A 26,010-nucleotide genomic window follows, 5' to 3' on the forward strand; every position below is an offset into this window, starting at 1 on the left:
GCTAAGGACTGGGGGGCCTTGGTTATGCAATGTTTTGTGGACGAGGCATAAGGCCTTGAATTTGACTCGCTCCCTTATGGGGAGCCAATGAAGGAGTTTGAGAGCAGGTTTAGCAGATGATCTGGCCGGGGTGTTAGTGATAATCCGGGCAGCGGTGTTCTGGATTCTCTGAAGTTTATTGAGGGTCGCTTCAGGAGCGCCCAGATAAATCACATTGCTATAATCCAGTCTCGATATTATGAGGCCTTGGATTAGCAATTTTTGGGACTTGGGGGGTAGAAGGGGCAGGACTTTCCTCAGAGATTTTAGGAGACCAAAGCAGGTCCCCGCTACCTTCTTTGCTTGCGTAGCGAATGAAAGATCGGAGTCAATCCACACACCCAGACTTTTTACCTCTGTTTTTGGATCAGGGGGAGGGCCCAGACAGGCTGGCCAGATGTCTGGGGGGAGTGAGGTTCCTTTTGGGCCAAGTATGAGGACCTCGGTTTTCATCCCATTTAGCTTTAGGGCTGATCTATTCATCCATCGGTGGACCTGCGTAAGGCAGTTGAATAGATCAGCTTTCTGTTGATTGGGGTGGGACAGAGACACCACTAGTTGTGTGTCGTCAGCATAGCTGACGACGCTCACTCCGAAAGGGGTGATAACCTCCTCCAATGTGGACATATAGATATTAAATAATGTGGGGCTCGGGGAGGAGCCCTGAGGCACACCACATTGGAGGGGCATTTCGGAGGAACGGGCGTTCTTCTCCCAGATCTGATAGGTCCGTTGGGCCAGGAAGGATGAAAGCCAGGATAGGGCTGTACCTTCCACTCCAACTTTTTTCAATCTTTCGATGAGGAGTTGGTGGTCAACGGTATCGAACGCCGCACTGAGGTCGAGGAGGATCACTGCCACTGATCCTCCCCCATCCAATAGCGCTCTGGCCTCCTCTACCGCTGCCAGGAGGGCGATGTCAGTGCCCTGCCCTGGTCTGAAGCCCGTCTGGGAGCTTTTTAGTTTATTGTTGGCCTCCAGAAACTGCGAGAGTATCCTATTGACTAATTTTTCCGCAATTTTGCTGACTCCTGGGAGTAGGGAAATGGGCCTGTAGTTCGCCAGATTCTCAGGGTCGAGAGAAGGTTTCTTCAATAGGGCTTTTACGACAGCCGTCTTCCAGCTCAGGGGTACAACTCCTTGTTGGAGTGAGGCATTGATCAGATGAGTGAGGGGGGGGATGATTGTGGGGGCTACCTCCTTGAGGATCCGGAGAGGAGCAGGATCCCTAGGGGAGCCGCTCTTCATGGAGTTAAACGTATTTCTCACTTCATCTATAGTAACTTGGCCCCACGTGGAGAGACAAGTGGGAGGTGTCGTGTATGAAGGAACGGTTTCTTCCCACGGGCTCGAGGGGGGAATTGAATCCAAAATTGATCGGATTTTTTCATGGAAGAAATTAGCCAGTTGTTGGCATTTCTCCTGGTCGGCTATAGGGTCGGGGGGAAATCCCAGTCCCTGTTCTGGGGTTTTTAAAAGCTCTTTAAGGATGACGTATGATTCCTTACTGGAGCCTCCCGCTTTCTCTATTCTCTCCTGAAAGAACACTTTTTTGGTTCTGCGAATAGTGGTTTTATAAGTTAGAAGAGAAGTAGAGTAGATGTTTTTGTTGATTTCCGATTTGTCACGTCTCCATGAGCGTTCGGTTTTCTTACACTCTTGGCGCAGAGCTTTGAGCTCTGGGGTGTACCATAGAGCGGGGGATAATCTTTTGGGCTGTTTAAAGGTCGTAGTTTTCGGAAGCAGAGTGTCTAGGGATGAGGTGATCCACTCACTGAACTGTTTGTCAGCCATAGTGGGGTCAGAGGAAAGCTCGGGGATGGAGTCTGCAGGGGTGGCAGCCCATTTCTCAGGTGACAGTTTGCGCCATCGTCGGTCAGTAACCTGGGTTTTAAAGTTTGGGAGGATCAGTGTGGAGATTTCCCAGGAAATAGGGACCAGAAAATGGTCCGTCCATGGGAGGGTCACCGGTAATTTGGTGGTAATAGTTGCTATATTGGTGAGGATGGGGTCCAATAGGTGGCCCTTCTCATGGGTTGGCTCGTTGTTCACTAGTTGGATATTTAGTGATGTTAGATCATGCCGAAAAATATATATAAAATATATATAAAATGACTTACATTTTTAAACTCTGCCATTCTCTTTTCTCCCCGGTGCGCGTACCGGGCGCTCCCCCCGCGCAAATCGAATTATTATTATTTTTTTTTTTTTTGCCCAGCGGGACCCTTTTATAGCCCCCACATCAAACCTAGGGGGTCAGGGGGGGTCTACCCTGCCGCCTTATGGTCAATTCCCCCTTTGTTTTGGCCACCTCTTGTGTCTCGATCCTACCGAGACACAAGATGGCGGCCGCTCCGGACCGTTTGGAATGTTTACCGACACCCGAGAGCCAATCAGCTTTCTGTGCGCAAGCCTTGTGGCGCGCCCGGTGCGCGCTTACAGACATATATATTTTTTTGAACCTAAATTACTCAAAATCCACTGAAGCACATATCTTGAGACATAGCAAAGGCACATCGGGCTACCAGTCCCTACAATTTTGCCAAGTTTGGTGTAAATCCATTCAGCCGTTCGGGCTAAAAGTGAGGTCGACCACCCTATGGAAATTAACATGGGGAAAACGCGTTTTGGGACCCCCCTTTTATCTCAGCCCCCGCTTGACGAATCTCCCCCAAACTTTCAGGGAAGGACCTGAGTTCGAAGAGGCCATTTTGAGGAAATTTGCAGGCAGATTCGTCAACCGGCGCCAAAGTTATTCCAAATAGAATTTTGAGATTTAACATTGAAAAAAATCCTAACTATAACTACCTACTGGCAACCGCCAGTAGGTAATATATATATATATATATATATATATATATATATATATATACTGTTTTTGGTTGTGAACGAGGTCAAATATTGTCTCTTGGAAGTGTTCAGAAGTGTAGAGAAGTGTGGCTCAATTGTTAGAGCGGCAGACCTTGATGCAGAGGTCTGGCCCGGGACCAGGGTTCAATTCCTGCCTCGGCGGGTCTTGGGCTCAATTTCCTTGGTCCTGATAATACTCGCCTCGGTGCATATTCTAATCATGGGTCCCACTTTGCAACTCTGGGCAATAGCTTGCTTAATCTCCACAATGGCCCCAACAGCGCTAGGATGCCTGGCTGTACCTTGGGGGTGCCCAGGAGTGGGCGCCTCACAGGGAAAAAGCCAGGAAGGGTTCCACAGCGGTATGCGTACAATCGCCAGAGAGACCACATGTGGGGTGATTCGGGTGCTATAAAAGTACTACAACATTTTACATTTTTACATTTTTTCAAAGAATTCTTGTTCTCTAAGAATAGCTCTACTTTAAGCTGATTACTTTGTGCCAAAAAAAGTTCAATTTGGAAAAAGTTAAATTGAAGAAAAATAGAGTTCTAAAGTTAGAAGTTTTGTTTTTGAAAAACGATGATCAAATTCAGAGTTCATCAGAACGCTGTGTGCTAATTTCAAATGTAATTCTTGCTGTTAGGAGAAAACATCAAATCTTCTAAGTTTGAAAAGAATTTGTCTACTACTGTAGTTTAAAGTTGGACTACCTCGTTAAGCAGATCAATTGTACCCAGATGAGAAGCATCGCCGTCAGCGGCAGTCGCATTAGCAATGTTCGCAGTAGATGGTACCTGTGTGCCTGTTGGTCCACGTATCTCACCGTCAGCTGGTTGTGCTGGTGAGACCTCCATGAATACCATCATCAGGATTGGTAGCCGCTGGGGACAACACCATGCATGAGCCGTTACTGAACCAAGCAAAGCGTCCACATCCGTTGGCAGTGCTGATGGATGTGTTCAACAGATGTCTAGCACGCATTCTTCTCCACATAGCAGGCATCGTAGAACAGGTAAGATGCAATCTTGCCTGATTGGTCTGAATGAAAGAAACCATGTGGTGTTCAGATCTTTTAAACGAGCCAAGGCCAAAATTTGGATTATGCGCTCACGACACCCCATCTCCATGGTGATCTGGGCGTCTTTGGTGGATAGGCTTGCCATATCGAAGCAGAAGTAGCAAAAATAAAATTCCTGCTGCGAGTCCCAAAACGAGAGGCAGTCCGCCAAACACTGAGTGCACTTAGTTTGGAAATATGCTCAGGACTGCTTCAAAGGGTGCTAACAGTCCCGAAAAAATCATCTTAAATACATGTACAATACCACTGGTATCAGACATGTTTAAGATACGACCTAACATTTCTGCGACATGTATGGGGCAGTTTGTTGATAATAAGGCATGTATGTCCGCAGAGGACCTTGCAACTTGTAGATCATACGTCTCTTTAGACAAGATCAGTGTAACAGTTTTTTGTAAAAGAATGGTTTTCATTCTGCTTAAAGTATCAATTCGAATAGAAGAGATGTTCAGTGAAGGCCATAGTAGCGACTCCCCGTCTGTTTTGCTTTTAGGAAACAATACTTGCATACAACAAGTTACCCTGGCTGACACACTTAAGAGATAGGCAATTCCTGGCATCATTCCACAAGGTTAAATCTAGTAAACAATGACTTGGTGTTGATTAGACGCCAAGGCACATAGCCTAAAGAAAGATTTTGTAACGTCCAGCCTAGCAGCATTATAGAACGTAATTGAGACTGTCCATGTTGTAACATGAGCAAGTCTTGTTCCATTATGTCTATGGCAGAGGATACAATGCTGTCCAAAAAATAAATTCTGGATGACAGAGTTGTTCACCCGTTGTCAACTACAGAGAGAGCTTTCTCTAAATTAATACCATCAATTTCTCATATTCGTTCTGCAGTTTCCATGTGCATGATTTTCCATGCTTTATTATAAGCAGCATAAATACCGGCGTATATGAAACGTTTGACGTGGTTTATGAGGCCCTAGTAAAAAGTCCCTCATATCAACGCCATCTTTAAGTAAAGATAAGTGTTTATTCTCTGTAAGCGTAGATTTTTGTAGCCACTCAAGGCACAGTTTACCTACACTGTATGTTGTTATTATCTCTTATCTATTATTCACTCTTGATGTGAATCTATCATTCGAAGCTCAAGCCAACAAGCTGTCATCATCACTCTGGTACATCTTAAAAATGATAAAAAAACTATTTCCATATCTACCACAAGAGTCTCGAAAAACAGTAGTCACAGCACTTGCTCTAGCAAGACTGGATTATGGAAATGGTTTATACGCCGGAGCCAGGAAAAAGATCACAGATAAACTACAGCGTCTACAGAATACAGCAGCAAGACTGGTACTGGACATACCCAGGTTTGAGCCGATCAGACACAGACTGAAAAGTCTACACTGGCTACCAATTGAAAAAAGGGTGAAATTCAAATCACTCTGTATAACATACAAGGCACTTCAGGGAAAGGGTGCAAAGTTTCTAAGGGATCATTTGAAACAGTATGAACCCATGAGACCTCTAAGATCGGGCCAAATGAAATTAATTACTGTTCCTAGATTTAAAAGAGCGAACTGGGGAGGAAGAAGCTTCCTGCTGCATGCAGCACGCACATGGAATCAACTGCCTCTGTATATAAAAACCTGTCCATCCTTAGAAACTTTCAGGAAGGAAATAAAAACATGGCTGTTCTCCGAATAAACATCAGACTTTGCCATCTAGCTGGAAAGGATTTATCTTAGCGCCAAGACGCCCATGGGCAATCGCTGCGCTGTATAAATTGACGAATCAAATCAAATCAAATCAAATCCCTGGATGTTGTCTCTGGACATATCTTGGGTCTAGCCTAGTTACTGTAAACCCTTGCGTCTTGTCCAGGAATCTATCTTGACAGTTATTTGTGTCTGTGGGCCAGATTAACAATTTTTTCCAATCAGGATCAGTTCTCTTTTTAAGTAAAAGTGATTTTATGTCAACCACCCCCTCTGTAGTATTCTTACTATCGGCAGTAGGTACAGGTATGGGCTGTTTGTTTAAATCTTTTATCTTGGCTTGGCCAAGGCAGGATGTCTGTTGAATAGAGTCATTCAAAAACATTATTTGTTCAGGAATAATACAGGCTCGATATAAAGCTTCTATTCCCTGTACTTGCCAGTCCTTTGAGCCCCAGACAGTTTTTGTTTCTATGTTGTCTCTCCAAAAGTCCAAACCTAATGAGGACCACTGGGCATAAAAGGCTGCAGAATAAATTTGTTTTGTATTGGTCAACATACTTTTCATTCCTGTCTTATTAGCAATTCAAAAGAAAAATATTTCCGGATTTGTGGTAATGAAACCTGAGAAGTATGGACATTTTTCATAAAATGTTTTGAGCTACCCTTTGGTGCGTTGGACAATGTTCCCATTGATTATAAGTATAAACATTTCTAGGGTTTGCAGATTTGTGCAAATAAAGATGACCATCGTGATTATAACAAAACACTTGTTCATAATCTGATGCACCTTCTAAATATTCATGGTTTGTAAATTTTGCTGACATTTCTAAGTTTGTCATCCTATTGTTAACAGCTCAAAGTCCGAATCATCAGAAAATGTGCTGGGTGAAAGTCACTCAGGGAAACCTTAAGACCATAAATGTCATAATCAGTTCTGTCCCATGCTATATACCACCAGGTATAGGAATGGCTGTGATGTTCACTGATGACAGGTCTCTTTGTTCACAATGAGATGATTTGTGTGGCTTCAGGAGCAAGTTGATGTTCTTACTTGCTGTGTCCATTTTACTATACTTTCCATTTATCCGCATTCCTAAACTTAATACAAGGATCAGCCAAAGTAGGAGAAAAAGTATGCCTAGCACAATCCAAAATTCAACCCATTGTGAAACCAGTTAAGTTATTTCTAGTTGCTGAAAAAGTGCTTTTTGCATTTGTCACCTAGAGTGGGATGGGTATGCTCAGACGTGAGTCCCATGCTCTCCACACCACTGGAGTCAAGCTATCCTGGCTGAAGATGGCTGATAGCCAGAAACTGGTCCTAGGATGCTTGATTCCGGTCCAGGAAAGACATGGCTTGGCAGTTCGGGCTGGACTGTTCCCATGAGGCACAGCGTCAAGGCTGATTTGCATATGTCCATGTCTGAACTGGGGTGGTGTGGAGTGCAAAAAAGATAGATTTAGGCCCAGATCTTTGTACTGGGGTGAATGTATGACATTGTTCTGCATTCTGTCCATCAACTGTTGTTTTTGCAATTGATGGTATTGCATCCGGATTACTTGAAATCGCTGGAGTTGCTTTGTCCCTTGTCATATTAGTATAGTCTGAGGCAATATCATTGTAGATAGGAGTGTCTTGATGAACTGTTATTTGGGTTTCAAGAGGCACAAGCTCCATAGCTATATTGCTTAGTCCTTCTTTTCTTACTGCAGATTCTTGAAAGGTGATGAGTCTCTCAGTTTGAACCTCTTGGATAGTAGCAAGATATGGTCATCTGCTACATCTTTGAAGTCCACTGGGCCTACTACTTATTATCGGCCACATGATGTGGTTTTTACCAGATCGATGGACACAAACTGGTTCTCCTTTCTTCCAGCAAGGGGCGGCAGTAACACTGTTCTTGAGCCGTGGATTACTAGCACAGGTACGGATTTTCTATATAAAGGCCCAAATTTCTTCTTATCTGCGATCTTTTCTCTGACTAGATCCCCAACATTTGGAATCCAGACAGGCCTTGCTGGGACAGGTGGTTTTTCTTCAGTGGTTGTTGGCTTCTGTAATGTGTTGCTTAGACTTCTTCGTGGTTTTTCTTCAGTGGTCGTTGGCTTCTGTAATGTGTTGCTTAGACTTCTTCTTGTTTCATTTAAGTCCTGCAAAACAGCCAAACAGTCTTCGATATCAAAGAGTTTTTGTTCTACCACTGAAGTATGACGATCAAGGTCTTCGACAATCATTCTAGTACCAAAAAGGATTTCATATGGAGTGATTTCACCCAGAGAATTTCTTGGCAGATTGTTAAGACTACGTTGGACACTTATTAGATGTTTGACCCACCCGTCACCCAAGCCTAATACCCTAGCTGTTATAGATTGCTTTATGTCACGTTTTTTTCTTTCCACAACCGAATTTCCCTCAGGATGGAATGGACTTGAGTACTGCAATGCAACGCCCAGACTGGCCATGGCCTCCTTGTAAGCTCGAGAGCTAAACGCAGGACCCTGATCAGAATGTAGCGTGCCGATTGCGTATGTGCCGATAAAGACTCGCAATCAGCCGAGCGCTGAGGCCACATCCAAATTAATCTGTCCTAATAGTTGTGGGACCGCATTCGCCCATGTCGACTTCTGCGTGTAGATAGTCTAATGCTGTCTAACAATAGTGTCTGTACTGGGCTGGCTACACTGTAGTCGGGTATCTGGCGGCGTTCCCTGCTGCGAGCTCTATTGCAGTCATGGCAATTAATTGCAAATTCGTTAATGTGGGCATTCATTCCTGGCCACCAGTACGTCTCTCTTAATTCTAGTATAGATTTAGAGATCCCTTGATGTATCAGACCCTCTCCCATATGTGCTTCTTGAATTAAAGCGCCTCTCCGCCTCCTGTTTGGGACTACTCTATCCCCAACTCCAGGGATTTGAGCAAATGGAACTGAGTTTGCATCAATTATGTATGAATATTCCAGTGGATAGTTCAGAGGTAACGATGCACCGCTGCCTTTGCTTGTGGAATTGACAGTTAGCATAGTTTCGCCGTCTATTTTTGTTTTTGAACGAGTGATCGCAGCTACGGAAGCTGTTTACACAGCTGTCTTCGCGGCTTCATCAGCCAATGAAGTCCCTTCAACTTGAACGCCATCACGCTGATGACTCAGTGTATGAATGACGTGAGTCTTTTGTAGTTCTTTTTATAATTGAACTACTTGTTCCCAAAGCAGCTTATGCTTAATTGTGCCACCTTTTGCATCTTTGAAACCGTTTTGAACCCAGTTCTGCAAGTATTCATTGTAAGATTGAACGCAGTAATACGAATCGCACACTATGAGTGTAGGGAATTCACGATCAGTATTTTCAAACGCCATCTTGAATGCCTGTAGTTCAGCTCGCTGAGCTGTACAGTCCGAGAGATTGTGCTTTTGTGACCGTAGGCCGTAATTTACCATCGTGCCAGCGACCTTTAGCAATTGCGCACGTAGCACTATAAGCTTGTTTACCCCCAATTGCAGGCTGTGCTGATCCGTCTGTATAAATTATACATTCGTACTGTTCCAGAAGCAGAATCTCAGTCGGCAGAGGACATTTTTGTTCATATTGTAAAAATTCCTGTGTTATCAAGTAGGGGTCAAAAACGTATTCAACGTCTGTTGCAGCACGAGAGTTAACAGATTGTATCCATCTCGGTTGTAAAGCCTTTGCATTAGAAATGCTTGCTTTTGTCACTGCTTCTAAGGCAGGTATAGGAGTAACAACTTTTATGCATTTACCCTGTGCGAGAGCTCTCTTTTGCTACAACAGTTTGAACCGCTGTCAGAATTTTTTCTGTAGAAGTGAATTTCATTTCAGCTTGTATGTACAAGTGTGATTTAAAAGCAATTGGTACTTTTTCACCTTCATTAAAGGTTAAGTACGTGAATCTGCATCTTCCTGGGATGATTCAGATTACAAGGTTGCGTACGTTGAAGCATGTATTTAAATGTGATGTTTCTAACATGTCTGTTTGCCCTAAACACAAAATTTCTGTGTGTTTTTGTGTCCAATTAGCTGTTTTAAAGTCAGGTTTGATTAATTTGTAGGGAGGTTTAACCCTTTCTGCGTAATTTAGAATGCAAGTTCTTCCGAAATTCAGGAAACCTAGAATCGACTACGTTTTTTAGCGTTTTTGGAGGTTGGAGGAGCACACACTTCTCTAAAAAGTTCGCTGCCAGGCTTTTGTCTTCACTTGATAATTCGTATCCTTAGAATAGGACGTTGAGGTGCGAAGTATTATGGTATTCACTCTGTTGAAGTGCTTGTCCAAGTTATAGTCTATAAGTTAGATGTCATCGACATAAGATAATGCCTCATCATCATGCGTTTGTAGTAACTCTGTTACTCTGGCTAAAAATAACCCTGGGCTATTCTTGAATCCCTGGGGGATACGACAGTAGTGACGCTGTATCCCCATAATTGAGAAAGCGGTCAAGTACCTTCTTTTTGGCCATTATGTTATTCATCAGTGCTGCACTGTGTGCATTTTGTTCTGCAAAGGTTTTGCAACAAGAGTTTAAATGTCTGTAGTCCAAAACTAGACTATATGTATTGTCTGGTTTGGAGACCGGAAACAAAGGATTGCTCATGGATGAGGTGCATGTTTCAATCACCCCTTGGTATTCAAGTTGATCTAAGATCTCCCTGACCTGTGTTTTAGCTTCTTGCTTAACTGGATACTGCCTCTGAGCAGTTGGTTGGTTTTTAGCTGGATTTTATGGTGATGAGAATCCTCATCCCATCCTACATGATTTTCTATATAAGGCTGGAGCCTTTGGCTACAGCCCATTTTTATGAATAGGAATATGATTGGAGAAGGCTGGCATAATGATCTCTTCGCCATGTTGACACTCCCTGACTAATGTTGGTGGCCAGTCTTTTTCAGCTAGAAGAATGTCAAAAACTATAGAGAGCTTTTCCCAAACGAGTGCTCTTATTTTCCTAGTTTTGTCCCCCTCCATCCGGAGTGTTACTTCATATAACTTATGGGGTACGCTAACCCTGGTATCAGCAGTTTCAACTTGAATATACTCATTCAAGTCCACTGTCTCCAGATGATCCTTCAGGATCTTGCAAGCTATGGTAACTTCTGCAGCGCTGTCCAGCATTGTCTGGGCCCACTCCCCGTTCTTGAGTTGTGCCCTCAAGATCCTCGGCATGTCTGATTTTTTTTTTGGAATGTGTTGATCGTCTTTGAATTTCACGCTTTCTTCCTTGTGTTCTGACCGTCCTCTTCTTTCCGATTCCTGTGAGGAAGTCTGAGAGGTACGTGTATCAGTATTTTGATATCTATCAGGTTTTCTCAAATTATCCCTGTTCCTGAGGTTATACCTCTTTTCAGAGGGCTCCCTTTGAGGAGACCTACTTCTGGACTGAGAAGACTTCTCTTTAGGAAGTGTCTGTTTAGTGTTTTCCCACTTCTTTTTAGGAGTGGTGAGAGTGTTTTTGATAAAGACCTTTTCAGGAGTCTGTTGGTTGGGGCTTAACTGCTTTCCCATCCAAACTATCTCTACCTAGTTCTTCATAGGATTTTTCTATTATTCTGGGCAGTTCATATGGTTGCTCAGTTACATCAAGTTCTTTTAGTTTTTGGCAGATTGCCACGGATGCTGCTTCACCTTTAATATTCGCTAATATTATAGCTGAGATCTGTTTGAAATCTTTAAGTAACTTCATACCTAGATTCAAAGCAGGCTCTGGCCCGTATTCATTTGAATCTGTTTCAGGATGTCTGGCATTACCGCCATAGATGGAACACCATGAGTTTTTGTGTAGATTACAGCAAAGACTGTACCCCAATTGTCACATTCCTCAGGATGTGGTGCGATCCCCATTGGTAAACAGATTGTTAAAATTCTGTGTTTCTTGCAGCTGGGTGTGCATTATAGAGCAGCGTTGGAAGAGGCCAGGGAAAGAGGCAGCCTCCCCGCAGATTGGAGGCACGCTGAGGTGGTGGTGTTCCACAAGCCGGGCAGGCCCCCGGATCAGCATGCGTCATATCGGCCAATATCTCTCCTGAATGTGGAGGCTAAGATCTTCGCCAAGGCGCTGGCTAACCGTCTCCTTCCCCACGTTGCAGGGCTTGTACACCCAGATCAGGCTGGGTTCATGCCCCACAGGGCGACCAGACACAATATTCGGAGGGCCCATGTGGCGGTAGCGGCAGCTCGAGACACCGGGGAGCAGGCGGCACTGCTCTTGGCCGATATGGACAGGGCCTTCGATTCATTGAGTTGGGTCTACCTGTTCGCACTTCTGCCTCGGCTTAACTTAGGGCCCCACTTCTTGTCATATTTGCGACTCTTGTACACAGACTTGACGGCCTCGGTTCGGGTGGCAGGGGCCATATCCTCTAAATTTTCCATCGGACGTGGCACTAGGCAGGGGTGCCCCCTCTCGCCCTACCTGTTCGCCCTTGCCATGGAACCGCTGGCGGCGTGGGTGCGCATAGATGCGCAACTGCGGCGATTCGAATGGGAGCATGGACCATCGGATAAAATTGCGTTATACGCTGATGATGTCCTGTTTTTCCTCACAAACCTCAACAGGTCGGGCCACATCTACTACAGATTATGCAGATATTTGGCGAAACCTCGGGATTATACATGAATCCTCGCAAATCGACCCTTTGGGTGTTGGGGGAGAGCTCGGGTGGGCCACTGTGCATCCACACTCCAGGTAGCAGTTGGGGGCATTAAATATTTGGGAGTGTTTATATCCGAGGTGCCTACGGTCTCTTGGGAGCGAAACCTGGTGCCAGTTTGGGATAGGGAGATGGAGATGAAGACGTGGTCCCGCATGCCCCTAACTATCTATGGTAGGTCGTCCATCTTTAAAATGGTGGCCCTTCCTCGACTGCTCTACCAACTACAGAACCATCCTTACCCGATCTCGCCGCACTGGTTCCGACAAGTTGATTCGGTGCTGGGGCAGTTTCTATGGACGGGAGTCGGGGTGCGGGTTGCGTTGCACACTTGTTTCTTGTCAACATACTGTGGTGGTCTGGCGACCTCTGATATCCTTTCCTACTACCAAGCCTCCCATCTCTTGGTCCTGAACGAATGGTGGTACGGGGACAGGGGGGATCTGGCATACACCTTGGAACGACATCTTATGGGGTCCAACACTCTACACACAGTCTTGTATTCGGTGCAACTGCGGAAGAGGTTGCCGCCGGCCACCCAGGTGGTGTTTCAGGTCTGGAAGCAGGCCCTACGCCGTATGGGATGGTGAGGCACGTTGACTGAGGAGACCCCTGTGGCATAATGGACGTCTGCCTGAACTCGCATCTCTCCAAGGTTTCCAGGGTTGGGACAACATTGGATTTTCGACACTAGGAAATGTGATGTCAGGAACGGCACTTAAATCATTCCAGGATATCAGTGCGGAATATGGCATGCCCTGGTCCCAATTCTTTAAGTATCTCCAGTTCCGCCATGCCATTACCCCGAGCCTAGAGGGTCTTGACTCCCTCCCAGAATAAGTATCTCCAGTTCCACCATGCCATTACCCCGAGCCTAGAGGGTCTTGACTCCCTCCAAGAATTTAGCCCATTAGAGGCAAAGGTATTGTGGGTGATTTGAGGGACAAAAAAATATCTTGCATATACCAGACGTTGGTTACCCATTGCTCCACAACACTGCAGAAACTTTGAGAGTCCTGGGAAAGGGATGTTGGGGCATTGGAGGAAGAGGATTGGCGGGAGGCGCTGGCAGCCGCCAGAGGTGCGACCATAGCAGTGCGCCTGTGGCTCATTCAATTCAAATACCTGCATAGAGTCTACTTTACAAGGGAGAGACTGTGGCGGGCAGGCGTGATTGCATCCCCAGACCGTCTCAGATGTGGCCAGGAGGTGGGGACATTGATCCACACAGTATGGAGTTGTAGTTCACTGGCTAGGTTCTGGAAAGGGGTGTGGGACTGCATGTCCGAGGTCCTGGGGTTGGAACTCCCTCGTACACCGCAGTTGGGTCTACTGCACGTGCTGGAGGGGTGGGGGATAACGCGTATAAAAGGCACTTATTGTTACTGGTTCTGACCTTGGCCAAAAGAGATATAGCCAAAGCTTGGAAAGATCCCTGGGCTCCCTCAGTGCTGGTTTGGAAGAAAGGCTGGACTTCTGTATGGGGCTGGAACAGCCAATCTTTGTGGCCCGAGGCTTCCCGAGAAAGCATTATAGGATATGGTGGCGGTGGGAGGACAATCCGGGCCTGTGGCTGGAGCCTCCAGTAGCACGGGAGGCTCATCCGGAGATGGCATAAAGGGGCCAAGATGAAAGGTGTGTGTATATATTATCAGTTCAGAGCGTGGTGTATAAGAAGTGTGAGATGATATTGTGCGACTGGGATGGGTGGGATCCGGGTGGGGGGAGTTGGGGGAAGGGGTGGGGGGTGTAGATTTCTTTGGTGCAATGTTCTTCTTTGAATCAAAATGATATATTGATTGCCAAGCATCTGATGTGTATTTGACTCGGAGACATCTCCGGAGTGCGGAGTGCTGCGCCATGAATGCAATCTGTCAATAAAATTTGTTTAAAAAAAAAAAAAATCTGTGTTTCTCATGAGGTGTATTGTCAGGAAATACTGCCTTGATTTGAGTAATTTTTGAGCTAACCAGAATGGAATTTGTTCCTGTTTTGTGGGTAATTTACAAATGAATGATTGTATGGTCTGTGGTGTAATTTTATTCGTGTTCCCCTGATGAGGGGTTTGCTGTGGAATCCTGATATCAGGCTGGACTGTTAGAGTCCGCTTGGCATATTGAAGCAATTGTCTATGTATTTTGATTAACTGTTTTAGTTGAACTAATAGTTCTTCACTTGACATTTCTTCAATGTCAGGATGTGGTGTGTACCTGGCTAGTACCGGCCATTTTGCTCCTGGTCTACCTAGTGGACGGAGCCTGGTAATGTGATTTTTGATGTTATAGGGCGCCTTTAAACCAAAGCTGATGCTCTTGGTAAGTTAGTGGATTTTCAATGTCCTCGAAAGGAACGTATTCCCTTGGAGGTTCCTCTACTTTGTAGAAATGGAACACATGTGTTACTGGATTTGCTTCAGGGAAGACAATCCATGAATAGAATACCTCTGTCTGCCGATATTCATGTGCCTCTGACAAAAATTACCCTGCCACCTCTTGATGATAGGCCATTTGTTTTTAGCTTTATAGTGATGGTTTTCCTTAAGTTTTCCGGGATCATTATATCATCCGGGTCATTTTGTTGGAAACCTGTAACGTCTAAACCCGGTCTGACTGCAGCTGCAGCTCCACCGGTATCGTTTTCAGTCCTTTTTTTGTTGACTGAATGTTTTGCAGAGCTAGTTTCAAGGAAACAAAGATAAGGTGCATAATATTTTGGAACACGGTTTCCTTCAACGTTGAATCAAACCAAAACTAATACATATGATTTTCGTCCTACTCAATTTTGGGGGATATTTTATCCTTTAACCCACTCCTGACGTCTATTGGAGTATTTTACAGGAAAAGGGGGTCTCTGTGATAAACATGACTGAGTTACTCTAGTATCTAGCGTTCAATTAGTGCTTTACCAAACGTTGGGCGCCATATAGTGTAGTTCCTATATTCCCAATAGGCTCTGCGCATTGGAATACTATATCCTGTAGATGTGACGTAGGACTTAGGTCGACTGGGTCTCTATCGAATATATTACACTTAAATGTGAGTGCCAGCTAGCTCAGAGGTCACTAGAAACTCTCGAATGAACAAGAAGGGATTAGTTTCTGACAACTGCATAAACATGACAACTTTGTTTCCCCAAGATAAAACTGATCTTCAGAGTTGTGGAAACAATAGATAGATATTTTACTCAGTCAATCGTGCATGCTTCGTTTCACCTGAGGTGCAGAGAAATAGAGAGACAGGCTTTTTTAATAAAAGTGTTTATTGAACAGTCTTCTTTCTCATGCAGAAGAAATGAACTGCTACAATCGTAATACTGGCTGTAAAGTATAATGCATACAGCAAGAAGAGTATTATAATAGAATACTGTAAAAGCATGGTATGGTTTCTAAGCCATAAAATACATACATAAATAACAAAGACTAAAAGTACTCAACGGGTGCTTTTTAAATATGCCTACCCCGATGTACCTAACCTAAGTCTAGTACGAGGTAAGAAGTAAGTAAGGTGTAGCATAGGTTTTAGTTTCTTTGCCAAGAATCTATCCAAGATTTCTCTTAGGGTCTAATCAGCTCCGTACCTTGGTTTAGAATGAAGGAGGTCTGGTATCTGTCTCGGGACTCGATTTCCCAACACCCCGCGAGGGGCGCTTGGAAACACTGGAGGTGGATTTTCAGCGAGAGAAAGGCAGACTCTCTGTCAGTGTGTCAGCTGGAGGGTCGGCTTCTTGCGGCACTTGCTGTAGCGAGCTGCGTCGGGCAAGTAGATAGTTGAACTGCTCCAAACCACTGTGTGTTTGCTAGGGCTAGTGTAGGCATATTTATACCTTGAAGGTGCCTGGATTGACGTACGGTCGGACATAATAACGTCACCAAAGAACGGTAGTTCTTTGAAAATGCCATGATTTCTAGGACAAATGTTTGTTTGTTGACTGAATGTTTTGCAGAGCTAGTTTCAAGGAAACAAAGATAAGGTGCATAATATTTTGGAACACGGTTTCCTTCAACGTTGAATCAAACCAAAACTAATACATATGATTTTCGTCCTACTCAATTTTGGGGGATATTTTATCCTTTAACCCACTCCTGACGTCTATTGGAGTATTTTACAGGAAAAGGGGGTCTCTGTGATAAACATGACTGAGTTACTCTAGTATCTAGCGTTCAATTAGTGCTTTACCAAACGTTGGGCGCCATATAGTGTAGTTCCTATATTCCCAATAGGCTCTGCGCATTGGAATACTATATCCTGTAGATGTGACGTAGGACTTAGGTCGACTGGGTCTCTATATTCAAGAAAGGGGATGTCCCTGACTGCTGAAGCTGAGTTTTCCAAGAAATTGTTGTGGCTTTTTGGAACTAGTGGAAGTAGCCATTCCGTATTTGGACTGGATGGGTTATGTCTAAATATGGTTATGAATTCTATTTTTATATAAGGGTAATGTGAATTATACCTATATAAGGGTATGAATTGGGAAAATTATACTAGGGTCCTAAAACGCTATAAAACAATGAAAACAAAAAAATTAAAAAAGTTCTGGAAATTAGTTGCAGATGGCTCTGGTAGGATTCAGGGGGCAATGAATTGTGTGAGACGAGGCCTGGGAGGAATATCTGGAAAAATATATGGAGGAAGGTGGGAACCTGTAGTAAAGAGGGGCAACTCTTAGATTGATAAAAAATGTTTTTTTTTATGAGAATCAAAGTCAGGCGCATCATAACAAATTTAACATTAACTAGGGCAGCAGGACCGGATAATCTGGCATCTGTTATTATAAAGACACAACCAGATTGGTGGGCAGAATCATTTTCCCAAATATGTAACGTTATACTCAATATGGGGCAAGTACCGGAAAGTTGGAGAGGGGCGATTATCAGACCCATTCACAAACTGGGAGATATAAAAGCCCCTAAGAAATATAGGTTAATAAACTTGTTTGATTTAGAAGATAAAGTTCTTTCAAAAATGTTAGTGGAACAGTTAAATTATTGTGCAGAAGTAAATCATATTGTGTCCCCAGAGCAGGGGGACAGTAAGGAAGGGCACCCTACCATTGATCATTTTTTCTCCCTCTGGGGCATCGTGTGGAAATCGGTGGATATAAGTGGCGGATTGTACTACTGTTTATCAACTTCCGGGTCACCTTTGATTTGGTGGACCCCAAAAGTCTGTGGGAGACACTGATGAGGTGGGACATCCCAAAGTATCTCCTAACTAGGTGCAAGTTATCATAGACACTAAGAGAACTTTGATGGAGAAAATACTAACTGAAAATTGATCAAGACAGGGGTGTGTCCTGGCTCCCCATCTCTTTTCTTTATTTATAGCTGATTTGCCATCATTCTTGGGGGAGGCCAAAGGTGTCAGCCTCAAACTGGATGGCAAACATGTTACTTGTCTTCTTTATGCAGGTGACTGTATAATTGTAGATCAAACCGAGATAGGCCTACAAAGAAAGCTGGACAGGTTTATGGAATATTTCAAGCTCAGAAAAATAGTAGAGAATATGGAGAAAAAAAACAAAAGTATTGTGCTTTGGTACTAAAATAACAAAGTTCAGCTGGTACCTAGGCCCCACAAAACCTGGAGCCAGTAAAGGAATATTAGTATTTAGGGGTCTGGTTAAAAAAGTCTCTCAAATGGAACGTCCATCAATCAATCAATCAATCACGAAATTTGTATAGCGCCCTACTCACCCGGAGGGTCTCAAGGCGCTTGGGGGGGGGGGTCCGCTACTGCTCGAACAACCAGGTCTTGAGTTGCTTCCTGAAGGAGAGGTGGTCTTGGGTCAGGCGGAGGTGGATGGGGAGGGAGTTCCAGGTCTTGGCTGCCAGGTAGGAGAAGGATCTTCCTCCCATGGTGGCTCTTCGGATGCGTGGAACGGCGGCGAGGGCGTGGCTGGTCGATCGTAGCTGGCGGGTGGGGATGTAGAAGGTCAGGCGGTTGTTGAGGTACCTGGGGCCCAGGTTGTGGAGGGCCTTGTGAGCGTGGGTGAGGAGTCGGAACGTGATTCTCTTGTTGACGGGGAGCCAGTGCAGGTCTCTCGTGTCCGGAGATGTGGCTGTGTCGGGGGATGTCCAGGATGAGTCGTGCGGAGGCGTTCTGGATGCGTTGGAGTCTTTTCTGTATTTTGGCTGTGGTTCCGGTGTAGAGGGTGTTTCCGTAGTCCAGTCTGCTGGTGACGAGTGCTTGGGTGACCGTCTTCCTGGTTTCGGTGGGGATCCAACTGAAGATCTTTCAGAGCATGCGTAGGATGTTGAAACATGATGATGAGACGGCGTTGACTTGTCTGGTCATCGAGAGGGAGGAGTGCAGGATGAAGCCCAAGTTGCGTGCGTGGTCCATAGGTTTGGGTGCGCTGCCCAGGGCAGGGGGCCACCAGGAGTCGTCCCAGGCAGAGGGTGATGATCCAAGGATGAGGACTTCCATCTTGTCTGAGTTCAGTTTCAGGCGGCTGTTTGACATCCACTCGGCTACGTCTTTCATCCCTTCGTGTAGGTTGGTTCTGGCGGTGGTGGGGTTGTTGGTGAGGGAGAGAATCAGCTGGGTGTCGTCGGCGTAGGAGATGATGTTGAGGTTGTGTTGGCGTGCGATGGCTGCGAGGGGGCTCATGTAGACGTTGAAGAAGGTGGGGCTGAGTGATGATCCTTGTGGTACGCCGCAGATGACTTCGGTGGCCTCGGATCTGAACGGGGGGAGGCGGACTCTCTGGGTTCTTCCGGCGAGGAACGAGATGATCCACTCTAGTGCCTTCTCTTGGATTCCGATGTTACTGAGACGCTGCACTAGGGTGCGGTGGCAGACAGTGTCGAACGCTGCGGAGAGGTCCAGGAGGATGAGGGCCGCTGTTTCCCTGTTGTCGAGCAGGGCGCGGATGTTGTCAGTGGCTGCGATGAGGGCGGTCTCGGTGCTGTGATTGGCCCGGAAGCCGGACTGCGAGTTGTCGAGGAATCCGTTTGTCTAGAGGAAGGCGGCAAGCTGTCTGTTGATGGTCTTCTCGATGACTTTGGCCAGAAAAGGGAGGAGCGAGATGGGGCGGTAGTTCTTGAGGTCGGTGGAGTCTGCTGATGGTTTCTTCAGGAGGGCGCTGAGTTTGGCATGCTTCCAGCTCTCCGGGAAGGTTGCGGTGTCGAAGGAGCAATTGATGATGTCCCGGAGTTGGGGTGCGATGATGGAGTCGGCCTTGTTGAAAACGTGGTGGGGGCATGGGTCGGTTGGAGATCCGGAGTGGATGGTGTTCATCGTGTGGATGGTGTCTTCGGTGCTGATCGGGGTCCAGGCGCGGAGGGTGGTGGTGGGGGGCGTCTGTTTGGTGGTTGGGTGCGTTGTCTGGGCGCCGAAGCTGTTGTGTATGTCGGCAATCTTGCTGTGGAAGAACGAGGCGAGTGAGTCGCAGAGGTCTTGTGAGGGAGTGATGTCGTTGGAGAGCTCTTTGACGATGCTGAAGAGTTCCTTGCTGTTGTGTGCGTTGTTGTCTAGTCGTTCCTTGAATGCTGTCTTCTTGGTGGTGCGGATCAGCTGGTGGTGTTTGCGGGAGGCGTGCTTGTGGGTGGTCATGTTATCTGTAGTCGGGTGTTTGCGCCAGGCTTTCTCAAGGATGCGGCAGTTCTTCTTGGAAGTCTTGAGGTCGTCGTTGAACCAGGAGGCTTTCTTGCTGCCGGGCCTGCTGGGATGGTTTTTCAGAGTTGCGAGGTTGTTGGCGCAGTTGGTGATCCACTGTGTCAGGTTGTTGGCTGCTTAGTTGGGGTCCGTTGAGCAGGCGGGAGGGTTCTGGCTCAGTAATGTGGGGAGCTGTTCGATGGTGATCTTGTTCCAGCTCCTGCGGGGAGCCTGTTGCAGGTGGTGGTGAGTCGTGTTCGTTCTGAAGCTGAAGTGGACGCAGCTGTGGTCTGTCCAGTGGAGTCCGGTGGAGTGGCTGAAGGAGATGTACTTGCTGGAGGAGAAGACTGGATCCAGCGTGTGTCCGGCGTAGTGGGTGGGGGTGTTCACTAGTTGCTTGAGTCCTAGGTTGGCGAGGTTGTCCAGCAGGGCGGCGGTGTTGTTGTCGTTCTTGTTCTCCATCTGGAATTACTTGTAGGAAGAGCTCTTATATCAGTTAGTGGCCTGAAGAAATTGAACTAGGATTATGGGGAGATAGACCTGTTCTGAAAGCATTTGTAGCCATGATTCCACCGCAATTCCAATATAGAAGTGAACTGTTATAATCTAAGCGGTAAATATAGGTGGGAAGTTGAAGAGGCTACATACCTAAAACACCTACTGTCACTACCTAGATCTGCCATGATCCAGGCTATAAGAATGGAGACGGAAATGAGATCCAGGAATATAATTTCCTGTATGGCAGTGTTTCCCAAACTGGGGTCCGTGGACCTCCAGGGGTCCCTGACACATTCCCAGGGGGTCCTCAGGCAGCAGTTTTAAAAGAACTCCAAAATTCATTGTAGACTTAGCAGTTTGAGCAACAATAAAAGTGACAAGATAACACCAGTGATTAGTGTACCTGCTGGAGAGAGATGAGAGTTCTGTCCAGTGGCAGGTTTCACCTATCTAATGTAGCACAGAGGGTTAATAAGCCTGCTGCAAAGAACATGTACCATGCATTTTAAAAAACAGAATTGTATGTGCATAGGTCAGTGCATTACTTCTTTTGTCACATAGATTCTTTCCTTACTCTCAGCTCATAGGAGACTATCATAATCTAGCACAGTGACCTATAAACTGTTATCAAAGAGCTGCTTACACACTGCATGGTAAAAGTTAGTGGCTTATGTTTTTCCCAGTTTTTCATTATCCTGATGCTGCTAAAGGGGTTTATTTGGGTGGAAATAAATTTTTATTGTTAGTCAATGCTAACCACTGTCTTAGGTTCTAAATCATGAGTTTGTGCTTTTCCAGACCAAGTACTCTTTAAAAATGCCTACCAGTATGAATGGCATGTGAATCCTACACCTTGTAGTCCCCTTTGCCTTATGTAACATTTTCTCTACATTGATTTAAAAGTATGATTCATTGTCTCTATATGTGTGTGATGTAAAGTGCTCTGACATCCTCAATGGAAATGAGAGATGCTATAAAACAAATGAAATACATGTGACAGATGTGCTATGGAGAAATGTGAGGCACTGTTGAAGGGTGATAATAAGGGACTCCTTTGAAGAACCCCAGCAAAGATTGTTGCATCTTTTAATGTTTGAAATGTAAATCGTACAAATTGCTGGGGGTCCCCGGCTTCCAGTGGTGAGTCAATGGGGGTCCTCTGAAGTCAAAAGATTGGGAACCACTGTTGTATGGCATTGATAAGATTCTGGAAGCGCCTAAGCTTGAAGCAAAAGATCTCTTTCTGGTGTAAAAATGAAATGTCGCATAGTTAATTAAAACTGGCCAGGGAGGTTGCAGGGGATTCTGGGTAGGAAAACTTTGGGGGATCCACGTAAGCCACACATCGCTGGACTCCCCTGGGTGTCTAGTTTTATGTGAGGGTTTGGGAGGTTTCCTAAGATGGCTGCAGAGCCTTTGACTAAAAAAACGCATGTGCGCCCCTTGCAAAACCAGGTGGTTTTGTGATAGATAATTTTGATGTCTCCATAATACGTTATGGACCCTTGCCTGTTGCGGGTACTTGGCCCACCCATACAAGTGAGGTGCAGTTTTTATCGGGAGACGTGCAGGAATGTTGGGTGGTAGGAAATTTGTCTCCGCCCGGTGAGCCCACAACTTTCCCACACAGAAATGTGACAACATTTGACATTTTTTTTCAGCTAAATTTATGGTTTTCAGGGGATTCTAGGTAGGAAAACTTTGCGGGATCCACGCAAGTCACCCTTCTCTGTACTCTCCCAGGTGTCTAGTTCTTAGAAATGTGTGGGTTTGGTAGGTTTCCCTAGATGGCTGCCGAGCCTGGGATCAAAAACGCAGGGGGCTCCCTCACAAACCAATGTCTTTTTTTAATCGATAATTTTGAAGTCTCCACAGTACATTTTTGGCCATTTCCTGTTGTAGGCCCTAGGCCTACCCACACAAGTGATGTACCATTTTTCTTGGGACACTTGGGGGAAAGTTGGGTGGGTGAAGTTGGTGGCTCTGCAGATTCCAGAATTTTCCATCACAGAAATGTGAGGAATTATATATATATATATTTTTTACAAAGTTTGAGGTTTGCAAGCGATTCTGGGTAACAAACCTGGTGAGAGCCCCACAAGTCACCCATCCTGAATTCCCCTGGATGTCTAGTTATCAAAAACGTATTATGTTTGCTAAGTTTTCTTAGGTGCCGGCAGAGCTAGGGTCCAAAATCCACAGCTAGGCTTATTGCGAAAAAAGGTTCAGTTTTCACTGAAAAATGTGGTGTTCACGTTGCATTTTTGCCGTTTCCCGGTCGCGGGTACAAAGTCTACCCACACAATTGAGGTACCATTTTTATCTCGGGACTTTGGGGAATGCTGGCTGGCTGGAAGTTTGTGGCTCCAAGCAGATTCCAGAACTTTCCATCACAGAAATGTGAGCAGTTTTGTTTTGGGGGACAAAGTTTAAGGCTTGCAAGGGATTCTGGGTAACGGAACCTAGTGAGAGCTATTGAAGTCACCCCGTTCTGGATTCCCCTGCATGTTCAGGGACCTTTCCACCTGCTATTCCCATTGATTACTTTTTCTCCTCTTTGGGCTTCCTGAGACGTAATTTCACCCATAGCACTGCCACTGCTGGACGTGATGATATGCCTTGGGTCTTTGCCTCCTACGCGAGGCTTCTTACTGGGCACCTCTGACTGTTATCACTATGTAGTATCCAACAGTGTATTACCACCTCTGTCCCTCAAGCTGCGCGGCGCGTTCTATTGAGCGGGCGGGGCAATGACGAACCGCTCCGTCATGAGCCCAGCTCAACCGCGGCTGGTGAAGGAGCGGTTCCGTCAACAGCATCCGCCCGCCGCGCGGCCGCCCTGCCCCCTCAGCACTGCGGCGGGATAGCCGCCGCAGTGAAGGGATTAATAATTTACTTCACCAGAAGTATCGTTACTAAAGTTAACTTTTTTGGTCCCTACATATTTTATAATTTGCAGTAACGTGAACTGTTAACATCTTGTTAGGCAGAAGTGTACATCTTTCTACCTTTTATTTTTAGTTGGTTTCGAGTGTAAATATGTATTCTTTCTTTGTACAGATCCAGTTTGTAGAAAAAGCAAATCAAGCACGCTATTATGGCTCAGTTTGGAGGACAAAAGAATCCCCCATGGGCAGCTCAGTTTACAGGAACTGCTGTGACCCAAGCTGGTAAGCATATCTGGAAATATAAGATCCATTTCGTTTATTATAAGCCATTGTTTAATTATATTTGTCTCAAATGTCAAAAATAAAAAGCCAATTACAGGTTTCTTGAAAACCTCATCCTTTCTGGCTTCAAGGGTTTTCATAGGGGACTGCACCCTTTCAGTTCCGTCCATTGTTCTAATGAATATGTGGCGTTATGTTTATGATGTTGACAGTATCCAATTCCATCTTTTCTTTGAATTTTCTTTTTAGTGACCAATAAGCTCCTCATAACTTTTATTAATGTAGACTATTTTCTAAATGCTACCCATTGCTGCTCTGTCTGTCAAGCTGTGGCCTCCCAAATGTTCAGGAGCCCCAAGCGGGACGCTAGTGGAATATGTTTATCGAGTGTATCAGTCATTTTTTGGTTGCCCTATCCCACATGGGCCGTATATGTGGACAGTCCCAAAAGATGTGATAAAAGGTACCTGTTTGGCCGCATCCCCTCAGGCACAGTACATCGTGACATCTACTGATCCTTGCCAGGAGGGCTCGGACATAAAGTCTTAACATTCATCAGTACAGGAGGGTGTTTTCCGTGTGCCGTTGATAGCGTAAGCCACACAAATGTTCTTGTTTATATTCTAGAAACGGCCGTGTCAGCCCTAAGCTCCACCTGAAAGAAAGGAGGTGGGTGAGCGCAAAGGAAAGATATGGACAACAAAAAGGAGCCAACATCTCAAACTGAAATTCCTTTTTTTCTTCATCCAAAGCCAAAGCCCCTCAGGACACTGTGTAGGAGGAGTTGACCCCCACTCCAATTATTTTCTCTCACTGACCTAAGCTTCTTTGGCGGTGTTCTTTAACTCATAAATCATTATTCGGCTATACTGCCATAAACGCACATACATTGTCACAGTATATGTAACACATAAGAGCAATAAAATGCTATATAATATTAATAGAGACGTAAAATACATTTAATTACATAATAAAAAAAGTAATCCGAAGGGTACGATTCATTCAATTATAGTACTCTCGAAAAATTCCATACAGAGGTCCAGATCTAAGATAAGAAGCGAGCTGCGGGAGGAAGCTCGTCAACAGGCTTCCCTTTTCTGTCTAAGCCTCCACATAACGTGGGACTGCAAATACAATAGATTGTCTAGGGTCACTTCTGAAGACTCTGATCACTGCTCCGGAATTCCTAAAACACAGGTTGCGACATACCGTAAGGATCCACTTCCTTCTGTAGCCCTGATATGCCAGACAGAAGTATACAACATGTTTTGTTATGGAGAAGAATACAACATGTCCAGTGGTTTCTACTATCTGGTGACAAAAGGAACAAAACTCATTTGACTCCTTAGATGCACACTTCCAATTTGTTGTAACAGAGCAGAGAAGCATGGTCCACATGCCAAATGTAAACTAAAGTGACTTCCCTGGGGGGGGGGTTGGCAGGAGCTTGATCTCGTCCTGAATCCTTCTAAGCAATAATGATCTTTGTACTCCAGAAGGAAAACTGTTAGGGTACCAACCATGAAGGGACTCGAGTCAAACCATATAGATGGCAGCAATAGAAACCATTTATTGATGCTTTTGGAACCCTGACGTCTTCTGCAGGGGTAGACTGTGAGTTCTCAAGGCTAATCTGGAGCAGTCGTGACATGACAAAGTTAAGCCAGGGAATCTTAGAAGCCCCAGACTGTCCCAATACATCCTCCAAACCCTGTCAGTATGGCAAAAACTCAGCAGACACCCCAATTCTCCTCAACTACAATAAAGGTTTGAGACCCACTTTGTCAACAACAGAACTAATACCAATGTTTAAGTCATAAAGGAATAAGCGGGGTGCCAACTGGGAGATTACTGAGGTGTCTCATAAAACGGCAATCCCCAAGGATCTAACAATGTGATGCTCCCAGAGTTCCCCACCACAAAGCGTTGCCCCAAAAGCTTGGAGGTGTAACGCAACTGGTGCTCTAGAGAGCGCTTTGATACCTTCGGGTCAAGTTCGCGCCATATAAAACTCTGAAACATTTTTGTAGATCATAAGGACTGGTGTTATAGGATGAAAAAAGAGCTTTGTTGCGACCTCACAAATCCCCCAGAGTATTGTTCTAGTTTAAGCCTGCATACCTGGATGTGGGGTACCCAATCAAATTGCTCAGTAAGCAGAACACATAGATAATCAAATACTAGAACTCTCTCCAGTGGTACGGTGTTAGACCTGGCACCATTGGCGTGGGTCTCCCTTCCATGTTTGCTGTTGCCTCATGTATTTTTGCTGGTGTTAGATGCTTTGGGCACTGTGCCACTGCTATACAGTGCAAGTGCTCCCTACTGTAAATTGATGTGCTAATCAGTGGTTCCATGTTTGGCTATTTGGTTTGCTTGTCAGACCCTAGTCTAGTGCACTGAGTGTGCCAGGGTGTGTAATCCAAATGCTGCTGGTGGG

General features: G+C 45.3%; 1 protein-coding gene across 2 annotated transcripts in view; it reads left to right on the forward strand.

Moving 5' to 3' along the window:
- CCAR1 (cell division cycle and apoptosis regulator 1) overlaps window positions 1–26,010 on the forward strand; it is a 1,290,009-nt gene that overhangs the window by 47,297 nt on the left and 1,216,702 nt on the right. For both annotated transcript variants that reach the window (XM_086922386.1, XM_086922387.1), the window contains exon 2: window positions 23,461–23,570. In XM_086922386.1, the coding sequence (XP_086778512.1) occupies window positions 23,498–23,570 (73 nt within the window). In that variant the 5' untranslated portion in view covers window positions 23,461–23,497. The remainder of the gene's footprint in view (window positions 1–23,460; window positions 23,571–26,010) is intronic.

Source organism: Lissotriton vulgaris, chromosome 5 (assembly GCF_964263255.1).
Source record: "Lissotriton vulgaris chromosome 5, aLisVul1.2, whole genome shotgun sequence".
Taxonomy (NCBI): domain Eukaryota; kingdom Metazoa; phylum Chordata; class Amphibia; order Caudata; family Salamandridae; genus Lissotriton; species Lissotriton vulgaris.